This window comes from Lactuca sativa, chromosome 8, assembly GCF_002870075.4.
Source record: "Lactuca sativa cultivar Salinas chromosome 8, Lsat_Salinas_v11, whole genome shotgun sequence".
Taxonomy (NCBI): Eukaryota; Viridiplantae; Streptophyta; class Magnoliopsida; order Asterales; family Asteraceae; genus Lactuca; species Lactuca sativa.
In genome coordinates, this window is record NC_056630.2 from 296,461,487 (window position 1) to 296,478,222 (window position 16,736).

At 31.5% G+C, this 16,736-nt stretch overlaps 1 protein-coding gene across 1 annotated transcript; it reads left to right on the forward strand.

The window, feature by feature from the left end:
* Nucleotides 1–13,366: 13,366 nt before the first annotated feature.
* Nucleotides 13,367–14,913, forward strand: LOC111902041 (probable inactive poly [ADP-ribose] polymerase SRO2). Its single transcript, XM_023897917.3, has 3 exons — nucleotides 13,367–13,954; nucleotides 14,181–14,550; nucleotides 14,636–14,913. The coding sequence occupies exons 1-3, from the start codon at nucleotides 13,443–13,445 to the stop codon at nucleotides 14,735–14,737; spliced, it is 984 nt and encodes a 327-aa protein (XP_023753685.2). The 5' UTR covers nucleotides 13,367–13,442; the 3' UTR covers nucleotides 14,738–14,913.
* The last annotated feature ends 1,823 nt before the right edge of the window (nucleotides 14,914–16,736 follow it).

Sequence of the window (16,736 nt, forward strand, 5' to 3'; positions counted from 1 at the left end):
TTACCTCAGCTAGCATCCTTTGGAGGTATCAAAGTGCCATCCTTACTTCTCTTTTTCCCTTTTGTTGAGTTTCTAGGGATTTTTATGGATTTTCAAGTTGGTATGATAAGCTATGGGTTCGATCTGAAGTTGTAACTTCTGATCTGGACCCTAGAAGCTTGGATCTATGAGTTGGAGCCGTTGCATGGCTTAAAACTAGTCTGTAAGGAAAAAGGACTGGATTGACTCGGCGAGTCACATGAAGATGGCCGTGAACTCGACGAGTTGGATGAACAACTCGGCGAGTCCGATGAAGTTTGCCATAAAATCGATGAGTTGAAGAACAACTCGGCAAGTCGGATGAGTTTTCTCTTGGATATGTATGAGTGTGTATCCGTCGAGTTGCAAGGAGGTAACTCGAAGGGTGGCCTTAAAGTTTGATCGAGAATCAAAGGAACTCGACGAGTCACTCCGATGACTTGGCGAGTTGGAATGTACTTCAGGGAACTCGGCGAGTTGAAGTCAACATGGACTGTTGACCTTGACTGAGGACTTTGACTTTGACCAGGGGTTGACTAGTGGGTTTTAGAGTACCTTATAAGGTTAAGGACTTATGAGTGTGATGTACTATGATGATAGGTGGTGGAGCCCGTATCAAGTGATCCGAGAGTTGGAGTTTACCCTTCGTGTTGACGTCTGCAAGGTGAGTTATACTCACTATATCGATAGGGTCTACGGCACCAAGGTCGGCCCTTTAGTTGTTACTGTTATGGTATGCTACATGTGGTTATGATCTGTTAGATCAGAATCGGGGCAGACAGTATGTTATGCTCTTATGATCCATAGGGATTGGTATGTTAGTGACCTGCTAGGTCGGTACTCTAGTTACAGGAGAATTCTATGATTGATGATCAATGTGATAGATGTGTTTGATGTTTGTATATGCTTGTATATGATAGTATGCGCACATGGTTATTTGCTTGTGGTTGGGTTGAGGCGGTCCTGCTTTGTGCTGAAGGCCAACATACCCTATGAGCGGTTCGGGGAGACTGTAGGACCACGTGGCGGACCAGTCATGCCGAAGGCTCGGGATAGATTCAAACAGACTGTAGGCCCTGTCGGGCGGTCCAGTCAGGCCGATGGCCCAATATGCTTGATGATTGATTGATTATTACTGATATGGTATTGTCAGTGTGGTATTAGTATTTTGGGTATAGCTCACTAAGCCATCGGGCTTACAGTTTTCAGTTTATTGTTTCAGGTACTTCAAGAGATCATGGAAAGGCGATGGCGTGACCGTACCGCTCCTCATCCTTATTTTATGATTTTTGGGACACGCTGATGGAAAATGATTTGAAAACATTTTGTAAACAATGGTATTTGGTTTTTATTTATGTTTGAAAAAGTTTAGATTTGGTGTAAAATTCATGGATGTTACAACGCTCAAAGTACTCCTTCCTGACTCAAAGTGGCAACTTTAGTCCTCATACTTATCATGACCCAACTCAACTGACTCCAGGGACTTCAATTGGCAACTGATAAAATAGGAGGGATTCAAATATACCTGTGAAATTAGCGATGTTACACATTAAATATAATAAACTAATTTATATATATATATATATATATATATATATATATATATATATATATATATATATATATATATATATATATATATATTTGGGATGTTTAAGGTCCATACTAATTTGGGTATTTCCTTCAAAGTGATTGTTGTCAAATTGACTGCCAAAGTAAGGAAAAAAGTAAAAGATGAGATAAATAACACATAAATAAGTAACATGGAAATAAAAGATCATGGATTTATTAATTTAACATGAACATGGTTGTTTTGACATGATATTCTACATCATATAAGAGCCCAATAAAGTCGAATTTACACTTGGACTTGCAACATATGTCAAAGCAGAAAAAAACATCACAATTGAGGAAACTAGTTTCATGAAGAGGGGTTCGACTCTTCTACATTAATGTTATCCATATTAGAATCAAGTTTACCTGCTCGAGAAGAATAACCTCTAGCTGAATAGTCCCTGGTGGCTAAAGATGTGCATGAAATGTTCATTTCCATTCTTGTGAATCACTTGTCACGGTGAAAGCATTTCATCATTATATTTCTTACCATCACACTCAACTTGTTTCAGCGATTTTCAATCTAGTGTTTTAATTTCATTTTGTATCGTCACATCTGAAATCTTTTTGATGATAACATAAACAAAAATACAATCTTTAAGTTAAAAAATAAATGATAATTCACATCTAAATAAATGGTAAGAAATGTGCATAGTGTACCTTGCTTGTATTAGACCTGGAGTTGGTCAAGGTACTGTTGCGGGTCAAGCTGCATCAATAAGATCATTTTATATACCAATGCAATGATTCCGGTCTTTCCGTATATATTTTTTGAACTAAATAATTTCCTATACCATCAGGTAAAAAATATCTAAAGATTTTTTAGATACATGGGAATCATGTTGTATAATTCATCCGCATTCATGGAGTTTCTTTTTCGAATTAGAAAGTTTTACCCACATCAAAAATGTTAATAAGAATCCTAAATCCTAATACATGTTTCTGAAAGATATTGTTGATGTTTGTGATCGAATATACCCAACTTGCATAGTTTTTTTAGTTATGAGAGCAAGCAGAGAAATGAAAACTTCAAATAAGAAGAAGAAAATCTATTCTTTTGATTCTTGAACGTTTTATGAGGCCTATCATCATGATTCAACTACTAGATGCAAAAGTAGATAATTAAAAATAATTAATCCATTCAAGTCAAACTTAGGCAAGCATCCTTTGCAAAGCCACAAAATAGGATGTGAAATCCCCAATAGTTATGGATGGTCAAGTTCAAGTTCAAGTACATCTCTTCTTTGCGTTATACCGGTTCCAAACTCATCGCAATGCTTCGCTCAAACAAAAAAAAATCATCCCTTATAAACCAATACAACACAATGGAACATGAGGCATTGTGAATTAATTTTTGATGTTCATAGTAACGGACACAGAACGTTTGAGTAGTGGTGCCATTAAAAAAATTTCGAACAAATCTAAAATAATAGTGACATTCATATTTTAAAACGTTAAACCTAATATAAAAATATTTTTTTTATTTTTACACTAACAGCTGGAATTAAAGCGGTGGCCCGAGACCCACAGGCACCAAGTCCACCCTTGTTCATGGCTACGTGGTGTCATGATAACCCTGCAATTGATAATAATGATAATGATATATGACAAAAGAAAAAAGAAAAAAAAGCTTCCAATAAAAAATGTATTTTATGGAATTGAAAAAACAACCTCCAAAAAAACAACTCATCTTAAAGAACATTGTTCAATTTCATAAATTAGAAATAAATATTTTAAAACATACCACGCAACCATAAATTATAAAGTTCTTATTGAAAACTGAAAGAACGAAAGGTCATGTATAAAGAGACTTTCCAAGCAATTAAATAATAAAGTCAAAATTAAAAGGTAAGTCAATGAACGTGTGAAAAGTTTGCGCCAACCTTGTGTTTAAACTCTCTACAAGAGTTTTGTTATTTTGTCTTACAATAATTATCAAATTATTATCGATTAAAGTTAGTAAACATGTTTATATCATTATATATACAATGAAATATTATTTATATATAAAATTTAATATAGTTAAGAGTTAATTGAATAAAAGACGTTAAGTTATAAAATTTTGATTTTGACACTGTATTATTATTTTTTTAAAAAAATTAATACATTTGTTTTTTTTTTAAAAGTGATTTTGATATTACATTTTCCAGTTTGTTTCGGTGTTAACCATTTGATCGGTCAACCTAGTTGCCAACTAACGTGACATATTGATTGATCGGTCTTTGATGACTTGGCGCTGACATGGGATGATGATCTGACATTTTTTTGGTCAAAATTGAAAAGTTAAATAAAATGTAGCAACTTAAGTGGCCTGGAAAAACAATGTCAAAATCAAAGTTTTTTGAAAACTTAATATCTTTTATGCAATTTGTTCTTATTATAACATGATAATCAAGACACTTAAAAATGTTGGAAACCCTTTATGGGCAAACTTTTGGAACAAAACAACATAACAAAATTACTATTCTAATCTTCCACGTCCTTGATGCTAATGTATGATATCTTAAAGATAAGTGTTGTTTGTTTTTTTGATGCAAAAATTCATAAAGTCTGCGGACCACCTCTGCAACCCCTTTACAATAGAAGAGGTGGACCAAACGGCTACAGACTGTAATAAAAAGCGTGTTTGTTTTTTTTAACATTTGCATATGCTGCAGATATTAACAAATTAAAATAAACTGATTTATAATCCAAAAATAGTTTTTTAATACCGAAAATTTAATAATATATGACATTTCGGCAAGAATTTATTACATTTCAGCAAAAAATAATTATATTTTAACAAAAAAAATAAAGATATCTTAACATAAAATAATGATATTTCATCAACAAATTATTATTATTCAATATAAAAAAAGAAAAAATATTCAACAAGAATAAACAAAAATAAACGAAAATAAATGTGAAATAAGATTTCAGCAATATATAATCAATATTTTAGCAAGAAAAAAAAAGAGGTTGAAAGAGGTAGGAAGAGGCAAAACAAGTGTTGCGCCTAGAAGAACACGTGCATAGGTTTTTTAATCCGAAGACTTCTGAAAAATAAACAGTTGCGAGATGAAAAGTGTTGTGCGTGTGTTGCGCCGCGCAGTAATAAGAGGTCTGAAGAGGTTTTTTTTTCCAAAAAACAAACAACACCTTAGTGGATGAAATGAATTCAATGCACTATATATTGTGTGTTTATCAATTAAACTCTAAATAACTCAATGTATTGTGAATGTCCTACACTCAGTGGACGAAATGAAAGATTATATAGAAAAGTGTTGTTTTGAGTTGTGAATTTTGTAGCAAGTCGGATATTAAGACAAGAAGTTCCAATGACCACCATGTGAGGCTACAAAATCTTGACATTAGTTGTTATCATAAATTTGTAATAAACGAATAATCGAAACCTTTTATTTTGAAAAGAATGCGACTACCAAACGCGACCTATCTTTAACTTGAAGATCAAACCTCAATAAAGAGAGACATAGAAACATAAAAATATATGAAGCGCTCATGAGCAATGACATAGTCGGGCTTCTTGATTGGAACAATCTGATTAGAGGCTTGACAATTACACAAGAAAACAAACACAAATGTAATAAGGTAGATAGAGTTTTTATGTGCTTCATGCCACATCAAAGGACACAAATCTAATAAGGTAGATAGAGTTTTTATGTGCTTCATGCGACATCAAAGGATCGTAGCCAAGGAACTTGTCAAGGAAAATTCAGGAAATGAGGAAATGAGGATTGGAATGCAAACTAATATCAACGAGATTATGACATTACATGTGTTTAAAGCCAATTTTGTTATGTTGTCTTGATCCAAAAGTTTGCCCCTAAAAGGTTTCAACCCTCCAACAAGTTCTAATTATTATGTTTAATAAGGACAAAAAAAAACATTAGGTTTTTAGAAAATTTGATTTTGATACTATGTTTCTTTTTCAATTAAATCACTATATTTTATTTTATTTTTCAATTTTGACACTTTAAAAAATATTAAATCATTATCTCATGTCAATTTCACATAATCAAAGACCGATACATTATTATGCCCACGTTAGTTGACAACTGGATTGATCAGTTAAATGGTCAACATATTAGGAGTATAGTGACAAAATTATTATTTTTTGAAAATTTAGTATCTTAATTTAAAATAATAATAATAATAATAATACAATGTCAAGATTGAATTTTTATATAAACTTAATGTCATTTATATATTTTACTCTATAGCTGGTAATAAAAATTAACACTGTCTTTGATGAGATCTAGTGACAAAACATCTTCTTTAAAGAGACAAAAAACCGCAGATTATAAACTTCATGTCATAACTCATAAGTAGTACGTAGTGAGCAATGGCACAAATGTGATTCACGTTTCTTAATTAACCGACCCATCTTTCATTATCAATTTGATTGAGCCACATTTCTTAGTCGACTCACCTTTCCTTAGGTAGTATAATATTTGTTATGTTTGTTCCTCGGTACATAAGGAATAGTTAATATAATAAGTATAGAAAAGATTCAAAAAAGAATGCTAAATTATATCAAAAAGATTAAACGATCAAAATTACGCTGACACGACTGTAAATTATAAGATAACAAATGTACATAGAATAATCGAATATAATTGAATTCAGTGGCAAATTAGTAAAAAAAAAAAAGTATAAATATAATCAGATTCCAATCTTCATTAATACTACATGATAATACATTATATTTCATTTTTTTCAAACGAATTAAACGGAAGTCTACTCGTAATATTTCAACGAACTCCACGGATTCAAGTTCCTTTATAGGGCAGACCTAACATCGATAGAGATTTCTTTTACGTTAGTATTTCATTTACTCTATATTTTTCAAAACTTTATTTTAATTAAATTATTGAGAAAATGACACTCTAGCACAACAAAGTTTTGGCTTTGTCCCCGTCACTAATGTTTTTTTTTTTTTTTGGTGCAATATGTCACTAATGTGTTGTTTTACCTATTAAATAGAGAAATAATCCAATATTATTTCGGTTTAACGGTTAAACTTAGTCTATATGGTCTTTTTATTTTTATTTTTAATTAAAACTAATGCTTGCTATATGTTGCTTTTTCCTTTATTAAAACCAAAATTAAATCAAAGTTTCTTCTTCTTCTCATATGAAAAAAAATATGTTGACATCTTCTTCCCAAATTAAACCTTGAAATAATGATGACGACATCTTCTAAAATTAAACTCTTGAAATAAACCCTAAAAATCCTCTGAGTTGTCTTTTCTTTTTGAAGAAGCACCCTCGCCATAAGCACGCTCAAAATTGTGGTCGACCTCTTCCCACTGATCCTCTGGCATATGCAAAACCTGTCGAGCTAGTTTCTGATCGTGGATTCAATGGTGTATATCTTCCTTCAGTTTCATCTTCTTTATTTCGATGACCATGTGGTCACAGATTTCAGCCTCGAAATTTTCAAGCTCTAGGGTATGGAGGTCGACGGGGTTTACAACATCTAAGTTGTCACTCGTCCAAGACCATCAAACCAGGATTGGTGGTTGTTGAGGTTTTATCGATGAAGTGAAGGGGAGGAGGGCTAAAACGTGTGCGCGCACGAGAGAGAGAGAGAGAGAGAGAGAGAGAGAGAGAGAGAGAGAGGCAACCATGGCTTCTTCAAGTTGGAGGCGAGAACACTAGGTCCAGGTCGGACACGAAGATTCGAGTCGCCGCTAACTCCCAGTGTTGTTCAGTGGCGACTATGTTCAATTCCTCTTTGTCCTCGTCCATCTTTGTCGCCATTAAGAGCGAATTTTACTCTCCATAACCGGTATATGAAATTCTTTAGGGTTAATCGCCAAATTATACCTTTTTCTCTAGTGAATCCTAGCAATACAAAACTTCCAATTGAAGCAATTGAAGATCTCTTTTTGCTACGAAGGACCCCTTATTCCCCTTTGTATCAACTTAAAGTTATCTGATTGCCCCGCTTTTCTAAAGCCTTTAATGTTGTATTCAACAGTGACAATATACTGTCTTTTGGAAGATGGCGGTGTTGGTGGGAGGTAGGGATGGTGAAGGTTGGGCTGGAGTGGACGATGGTTGTAATGGTGATGGTGGATCTGTGTCGCCGGAGATGGAGGTTATTGCTAGAGATGGAGGCAACTGGGATGGTCGAAGTCGTTAAAGGAGGGGTATTTTGACTTTATGTAAACATATTAAACATAAAAGCCACATGGATGCTATATGGCCCATTTTAGCACCACTTTCGCTATGTTTTGTTGATCAATATATCATGTGGAGTGCCATGTTATCTTTGTTACCAGCTGACCGTTTCATACATTGCAAAATGGTGTAATTAACAAGTAAAACAATACTTTAGTGACCTATTCTGCAAAAAAAAAAACAAACAAACATTAGTGACCAGTGTGGGACAAAACCAAAATTTTATTGTGCTACAATGTCATTTTCCCTAAATTATATCAAAATTTATATTTTTCATATTATTAATCAATATCGATATCTCTATGTATAATTATAATATTTTTATTTTATATTACGACTACTTGGTCATTTATTTATATAATGTATCCTCTCATATTTGTATTTCATTGTTTTGTTAATTCTTTTTCAAAAACTACTAAATTATTAAGTGATTAAAGCTATAAGCTTGTTTATATATATATATATATATATATATATATATATATATATATATATAGGGAGAGAGAGAGAGAGAGAGAGAGAGAGAGAAAGAGAGAGGTGTAGGATCCATTGACATTATATAAAAAAATAAAGATCTTAAGATTCAACATCAACTATATATTTCTCATTTGGTGTAACGCTCCAGCGTACCGACACGACTGAAGAGTTTATAATCATAAATAACTATGCAGTGCCGCCCATTCCTTTTTCCTCCACCGTCTTCCCTACTACCACAACCGCCACCGCCACCCTGCCTCCAACCGACCATACTACTACCACCTTGGCCACTACCACTTCCTCCCCCACCAACCACCATAATCATATATGATTAAACAGTTTCTAAATGGACATATATGTATAATCATTTATGATTAAACATATCTCGCCACTGCGTGTACGTTGGAGCTTTAGAGTAGGAAATGAGAAATATGTGGCTGAGGTTGAATTTCAAGATCTTTATTTCTTTAGAATCTCAAGTAAACCGTCCCTTTATATATATATATATATATATATATATATATATATATATATATATATATATATATATATATATATATATATATATATATATATATATATATATATATATATATATATATATATATAGTATTTATGTATACAATTTTAATGATATTCATAAAAACAGTTAACATTATCTTCGATGAAATCGAAAATGTTTCGCAAAATTAGACGGTCGTTGGTTACTGATAGCTAGTATATCTAAAAGCTGGTAACAAGTATTTGGTGTGATTAAAGTAATCTTCCGTAGTACCTGTAAGCTATAGCTTTTATTAATATACAAGTGTTTGGTAAAAGTAGTTAAATACTTTTGAAATGTATAAAGTTACATGAAAGAACAACTGTTTAAAACAAAGAAGTATATAAATATATTTTGAAGAGCAATTTTGGAAATAGTTCAAAAACTAAATAACTTTTTTTTATTAAACGTTATGTAAGATAACTTTTTGAATTGAAACGTTTGGTTTAAACTAAAAGCTAAAAACATTATTGCCAAACAAAACATTTTTTTTTTTTAAAATCGAGCTTTTAATTAAAAACTAAAAGTTAGAAGCTCTATCAAACGGAGCTTTTAATTAGAAACTAAAAATTAAAAGCTCTCGGACAAATGTCGTTCACATTTCTTTATTAATAGACCTATTTTCGGTTATCAATTTGATCGAGCCACCTTTCTTAATAAATCACCTTTCCTTAGGTATAAAACTTGTTAATGTTATTCCTTAATGTAAAAGAAATAGTTAATACTATAACGCATGCAAAAGATTCTAAGAAATAATACAAAATCTTTCAAGCATGAATGTCAATCATCATATCAAAAATGTTAAATGATAGAATCATGTTGACATCACTATAAATTATATATACGATAACAAATAGACATTAGATAATCGATTTTGCATGAACTCAAGGACAAATCCGTCAAAAATATATATATAAATGTTATTTCAATCGTTTTAAGATCATATATATATATATATATATATATATATATATATATATATATATATATATATATATATATATATATATATATATATATATATATATATATATATATATATATATATATATTTTGGACATACGGAAAAATAGATGAGTAGTCTGGAACCTATAACAAAATAAATGTAATTGTTTTGTAATGATTAAATGATAAAGATTATTTATGAGTTTGTTTACTGTCTTTTTCAATTGCTTATTTTTTTTTTCATTTAACATGTTTTATTTCCCAAATAATTTAATTATTCAAATTTCATAGTCACTCATACTTTGGGAAGTAAGTAGTGAATTAAAACTGTCATTAATTGGATTGTAGATTGTCTAATAAGGTTAGACATAATAATAATATTGCTACAATATTCATGAGTACTTAAAAATGAAGATTTAAGTATTGGATAAACTCACTCTTAGAGAACAACTTCATGGATTATATCACGAGTAATTCTGAGACGATAATATCTTATATTCTTGAAACGGAGATATATGAGTTGTAATTTACAAGTCGGTTATGCATTGGTCTTGCAAAAACACATCAGTAACATGATGTTGTAAAACGCAGTGTCATTGTATGATTTGGTGAGTAAATGATAGAAGCATATAAGTCAAAGTTTATTTATTCCTTTTACCCTAACAAAAAAACGATATCTTTCAGCCCCTCGGTGATTTGGTGTTAACTTATAGTGTTGGGCCAAGCCAAGACTCAATTGATGTGCTCAATTTGAAGTTTTATGTCGCCATCACAAATCAGGAAATCGTGAAACAAAACTTGGACAATGATATTGATTCTAATCCATGTCTCATGTCTGTATGATATCTTAGTAGAACGAAGGAATACTTGATCACTTATCTTAGGACCAAATGTATGTTTAGTTCAGAGTTCGACAGTTGCTATTGAAGTACTCTTTGTTGTCTAATTTAGAAATTATATTGGTAATTGCAGTTATAGACTTATCCAAGTGGAAGACTATTGGATTATGTGTCTAAACCAATAACCGAATTAATATATACTTGAATGATTTGCAAAGTCCTTTTGCGTTGTCCTTAAACCTAGTATTCAAAGAAGACGAGTTTTAAATAGAGAGACTGATTTATTAATTTATTATGTGATTAATAAATTAATTAGAAATAAAAATAAGTAATTTATTAATATATAATGAGAATAATATATTAATTTGAAACAATATTATTTAATTTTAAATTAATCAGAATTAACTGTGGGATTAATTGAAATAATTAAAAGTGGGAGGACTAAATGTGAAAATGTTTAAAAGTTTAACATCGACCAATTCTAGAACCTCCCTAAGAGGAGGGACAAATTCTAGAAGGGTTCTAGGGTTTCCTTGGGCATTAAGGAGCCTTAGATGCCTTAGGGAACAAGGAAAGGGGATAAGACTTACCTAGGGAAACATGTCTTATCCTAGTTCCCTTAGTCACCTATATAAATCCTCCATGGGGTTCATAATTTTGGCCATCTTATTCCCATAAGGCGTAGCCGAAATTCTCCATCCCCTCTCCTCTCTCTTTAAGCCTTCTTGTTGCTAGGGTTGGGTGTGAACCATTAGAGGCACGAGATTTCTGGTGCTACATTCTAAGTGACTACAAGAAGGATTTTGTTTGATTATTTACTAGCATAATCAAGAGGTATGTTTTTCTAAACCCTTTTATAATTTTCGAAAAATACTAGGGTTCTTATAGGGTTCTTGGTGTTCAATTGGTTACTTCATTCAATAGTGAAAATATAGATCTTTTAGGTTGCATGCAAACTTAGGGTTTAAGTTTTTCCGCCAAAATATGATTTTTGTAATATATAAATTCCATCAATATATACCAAGAGACTCCAAGACAACAGAAACCAACACAGAGCGACCACCAATTGAAAGCATATTAGCTTTCCATCTAGACAACCTATTATTAAATTTCTCAATTATAGGATCCCAACTTTTGAGCCTCAACATATTATTGCCAACAGGGAGACTCAAGTAGAAAAATGGAAGTTGATCCGCCTTGCATCTAGTAATTCTAGCAAAAATTTTGACCTCTTCAAAATCTACAACTACACCATACAAATTAGATTTATGCACATTAAGCTTTAGGCTAGAGACAGAGTAGAAACACTGCAATAGTTGAACAATCCCACATATATTGGAGCGATCCCAATCATCCAAGAATAACACACCATCACGTTTCTTTATAAACCAACCTATTTTTCATTATCAATTTGATTGAGCCACCTTACTTAATCAATCACCTTTCCTTATGTATAAAACTTGTTATGTTTGTTTCTTAATGTAAAAGAAATAGTTAATATAACGCATGCAAAAGATTCTAAGAAATAATACTAAATCTTTCAAGCATGAATGTCAATCATCATATCAAAAATGTTAAATGATGAGAATCATGTTGACATGACTATAAATTATATATAAGATAACAAATAGACATCATATAATCGAAGATTATGCATGAATGTGAGGACAAATCCGTCACAAAAAAGTATAAATGTTATTGCAATCTTCCTTAATTTATGATCATATATATATATATATATATATATATATATATATATATATATATATATATATATATATATATATATATATATATATATATATATATATATATATATATATATATATATATATATATATGGACATTTTATTTTAATCAAAATATACCAAAATAAACATGTTTCATATTATCCATAAATAGAAACCAAATATATGTTTTTTGTATGTATAATCCCAATTATTTTTTTATAGATCGTTTCTAGTCGATCATTCACCTAAATAACAAATGTATCATATTAGATTGTATTACGTTTAACATTTGCGATCGCAAGTGAATTAACATGACCGTTAGAGCTAGGTTGTTATTTCATATAAATTACCATTTTATCTCATAAGCATTTTTTACAAAACTTCATTTTCTGCATTAGAAAAATAATCTAAATATTTAAAATAATCTAAATATTTTTTTTTAAAGTGCCATTTTAACTCTGAATAAATTAATAAATATTTTTTTTTACAAAAACATATAAGTTGTTATAAATTAACAATTTCAAACAACTTATACGATTAAAATTTATTGTTATATAAACTTGACTGTTAAAACAAGTAGGGAAAAGGAACCTATCCTCTAGCAACTCAACATATAGGATGATATTATCAAAGTTGGTTAGAGTAAATAATTACTTTTATTTAAATAATTTTCTTCGTTATATCTAATATCTTTATATATAATACAATTATAAAATATATCTATTTTGAGTTACAGTATATTTTATTAAAAATATTGAATAATAATAAAACATATTAAATAACACATGGTTTTTATGGATTATTTAAAACTAGAATAAAAAATTCTAGATGTCAAAATTCTATTTGTTTCTTGCGAAGGAGTCTCCATTTATTTTAAGCGGTTGCGACATAAATAAATTAATAATAAAAAGAATTAATGGCCCACTCGGTTTCCTTCTTCTGGAGGTTTTCATAGATGACGTCTTGCACTTCGTTTCTTCTCCTCATTAAGACTTTGCCTTCTTCTATTTATACTATTCCCAATTCCAACTTGCAGAATTCCGCCTTTGTAAATTCTACTTCCTTCATAACTTTTACATCAAATCATTTACGCATGGATCAAACTGTTCAATATCAAGATCCAGACTACCTTATAATAGAAGACAATGAAGTTACAAAGCCTGATAATGATTCTGATTCCGATTCCGGTTTTGGTTCAAATACCCAAGTGGCTATTCCGAATTACTGGCAATCAGGGAGTTTCAGAAAGAATAACAAATTGATGGTGCATAGAATTGAAGAAGTAACTAATGATTACATGAATGTGAAGAGGAGTTTTGTAAATGGAATGAAGAATTTCGAGAAGCATGTCGAATTTGTTGGGATTCACAGGAAGAATTATGAATGGAGTGTTATCGATGAAGCTCGGGTGGACGCGTTTAGGGTTTTTGCAGCGGCAGTTGCGAGTAGAAACGGTGGAGATCCGAACATCAAGTATGGTTGGTATGGTGGTTCTCGTGAAGAGATTCGTGAGATTTTGTGTCATGGATTTCGTCGATTTGAAAATAGATCGTCATCGTATGGCCATGGTGTTTACTTCTCTCCGGCAAACAATCCAATGGCGAGGTTAGTAAAAATTTCTCAACTCAACCAATATTTATGTATTTTGATCATTTCATATCTTCAATTTCATGTTAATTTGTTCCGATTGTGTTCATTTTGGGCTTCAATTTTCAAGTTCAAACCAAAGCTGTGAATTTTGCTACAGATTTTAACAGAAACAATCGTTATAGAGATATATCTATTCAAGTTGTCGAATTGTTACTCATTTGATTTCATTAATTCCTTGCAGTGCAAGATCATCAATGGCTGATTCCGATGGCCTAATGCATATATTATTATGTCGATTGATTTTGGGAAAACCTGAAGCAATTCCTTTTGGTTCACGAATAGATCAACCGACGTCAACAGAATTCAACTCGGGTGTTGATGACATTTCATCACCCACAAAATACATCATTTGGGAACCTTACATGAACACTCTCGTTCTTCCGGTTTTCATCGTCAGTTTCAAAGCAGATTCATCAAAAACAGGTGATCAGCAATCTGTAAGGATGAAAAGGAAACCCCATTTGAGATTCGATGTGCTCATGAAGCACCTTGCGAATTATATAAGTTCTTCAAACATGGCGTTAATCAACAGACAACGTGAAGCGTTTTATGTAAGTTTTTCACTTGGATTTTTTTCTTCTTCATCGCTTATGAATCTTAGAGATTGATGAGTTTAACATGTTAATTATTTGGCAGAAAAACAAGATTTCAAGACACGCATTTATACGAAGCTTGAGGATGATTGCTGGAGATGAGGTTCTTAGGCCAATAATGAAGATGTTTTATGGCCCACAATGAAGTATAATTTATTCCTGTTAAATGATCTGAAGAATAGACGATTGTTTTGCAAAAATGTATACTTGCATGGATTATTTAGTTGTATACGAAAGTAGTTTCTAGTGGATAATTTATATTGTAAGAGTATTTTTGAGTATACATGTTAATAATAGCAAAAAAGTTTACCAATTTGCATACCCATTACATGAACAATCGACTTTAGAGTTCAATATTACATTAACGTTAAAATAATTGACAACATAGTTGCTAATTAAAGTCACATATTATGATATATTACAAAAGCATATATTAAAGCATTGGTCGTAGTTGCAATGGGAGCTTGATGTGGTGAACTAATGGAATAATTTGGTTAAAATCATGTTGAACTTGATGGTCTGGAGTAGGGGTGAGTGTTTGGACCATTAAACAACATTGTACTTGGAGACGTACTAGGACCCGGTACCGCTTTATAAGAAGAGGCCCGATTATCGGTTCTTAGTATTGTTTAAATTCAGTCCGATATTTTTACCGACTCGTTCCGAATAGAAATTTTAGAAAACTTAATATTCATTTTTTTTTTGTATTTTGTAGAGTAAATTACAAAATGGTCCCTATGGTTTAGGGTAATTTGCGCGTTTTGTCTCTAACTTATTTTTTTAACTCAGAAGATCCTTACTGTTTGTTATTATATATTTTTATTTAGAAATAAAAACTTATAATAACGATAAACATCATTTTTTAATGGTTCATCCATCCTGGGTCTTTGAGGATATTTACTTTCTCAGGAAATGTCTTGCTAATAATGGCGAACCTATAAGGCTGAACGGAGTCGTGCAGCTATTGCCGAACTCCACATCAGCAAAAAGGTGGAGAAGAAACTCGGAAGAAGAAGAGAGGGAAAAGAAGGGGGGGAGGGGGGGGGGGGGGGGGGGTGCCGAGTGAGGGAGAAGGAAGGAGGAAGAAGAAAGATATTCGGCACATCTCTACCGAGTTGTCGAACCGAGCTCGATATGCCGAGAGGTCGACCCGGTGTTCGCTGAGGTTGTCGAACCTTTTGTCGAAGCTACTCCGTCCAGCCTAAAAGACTTATTACTTTTGTCAGGTTTACAATAACTTTTATTTATTAAAAAGCTATTATTATACATGTTTTCCAATGACTCAAATTTTCAAAAGATTTAAAAAAATAATAAAAATTAATTTGCCTTTATCTTTCTTATATTTTACATAAACTCCTTTTATATAAAATTTTAATTATAAGCGTTACATATATTTTTGAAAAAATAGCATTAGTTAATATTTCATTTAATAAATAAAAAAAACAATAAAATAATTTGCTATGAGTTTCTATAATCTTTAGTATTTGTATTATTTTGAAATTTATTTTCTATATTGTAATTTTTATAAAATATATTCACATCTATTTTGTATATTTATTTAAATTGATTAAGTAATAAAAAAATATCTAAATATAAATAAGGTGTAAAATCTAAATATAATAGCGTGTAAAACAAAATGGTATGAATCAGGGTCGACCCAAGGCAAGTTCAGGAGGTGCCCATGAATAGGGCCCATCCTCCAACATTGCCCAATTTCTCGTTTAGGGTTAATAATCTGCTTTATGTTTTCGTCTAAAACAGAACACGTTTTCTTCCAAATCAAAGCGCGCAAAATCAAATTTGAAAGCGGGAATATGATTGAAATCGATTTTGCTCCTGCCTCGTTTTCAATATACGCGTGAAGGGAAAACAATTGATGGCATACAACGATTCAGTTCTTATTAACGATCTCATAATCCTAGGATATATCGGGATTTAAAATTTGACATCCTTCAAGGCTTCAAAAAGAAAACAGTTTCTTCCATTTGGTTTTTCTATTCTTAAAAAAAATCATAACATTCAACATCCTTCTTGTTCAGGAATCACAACCTTCAACCACAAAACACCCTCATGTTCAATAATCGTGGCCTGAACTTCTTCTCTTCTTGAGTCTCTACATCGTTTTTAAGATGTAAGTAACTGGA

What these genes read in the sequence shown, in the direction of transcription:
- LOC111902041 (XM_023897917.3), top strand. Translation starts at nt 13,443, where the DNA reads ATGGATCAAACTGTTCAATATCAAGATCCAGACTACCTTATAATAGAA. An exon ending in GCAAACAATCCAATGGCGAG is followed by an intron (nt 13,955 to 14,180) that starts GTTAGTAAAAAT and finishes AATTCCTTGCAG; the next exon opens with TGCAAGATCATCAATGGCTG. An exon ending in GACAACGTGAAGCGTTTTAT is followed by an intron (nt 14,551 to 14,635) that starts GTAAGTTTTTCA and finishes ATTATTTGGCAG; the next exon opens with AAAAACAAGATTTCAAGACA.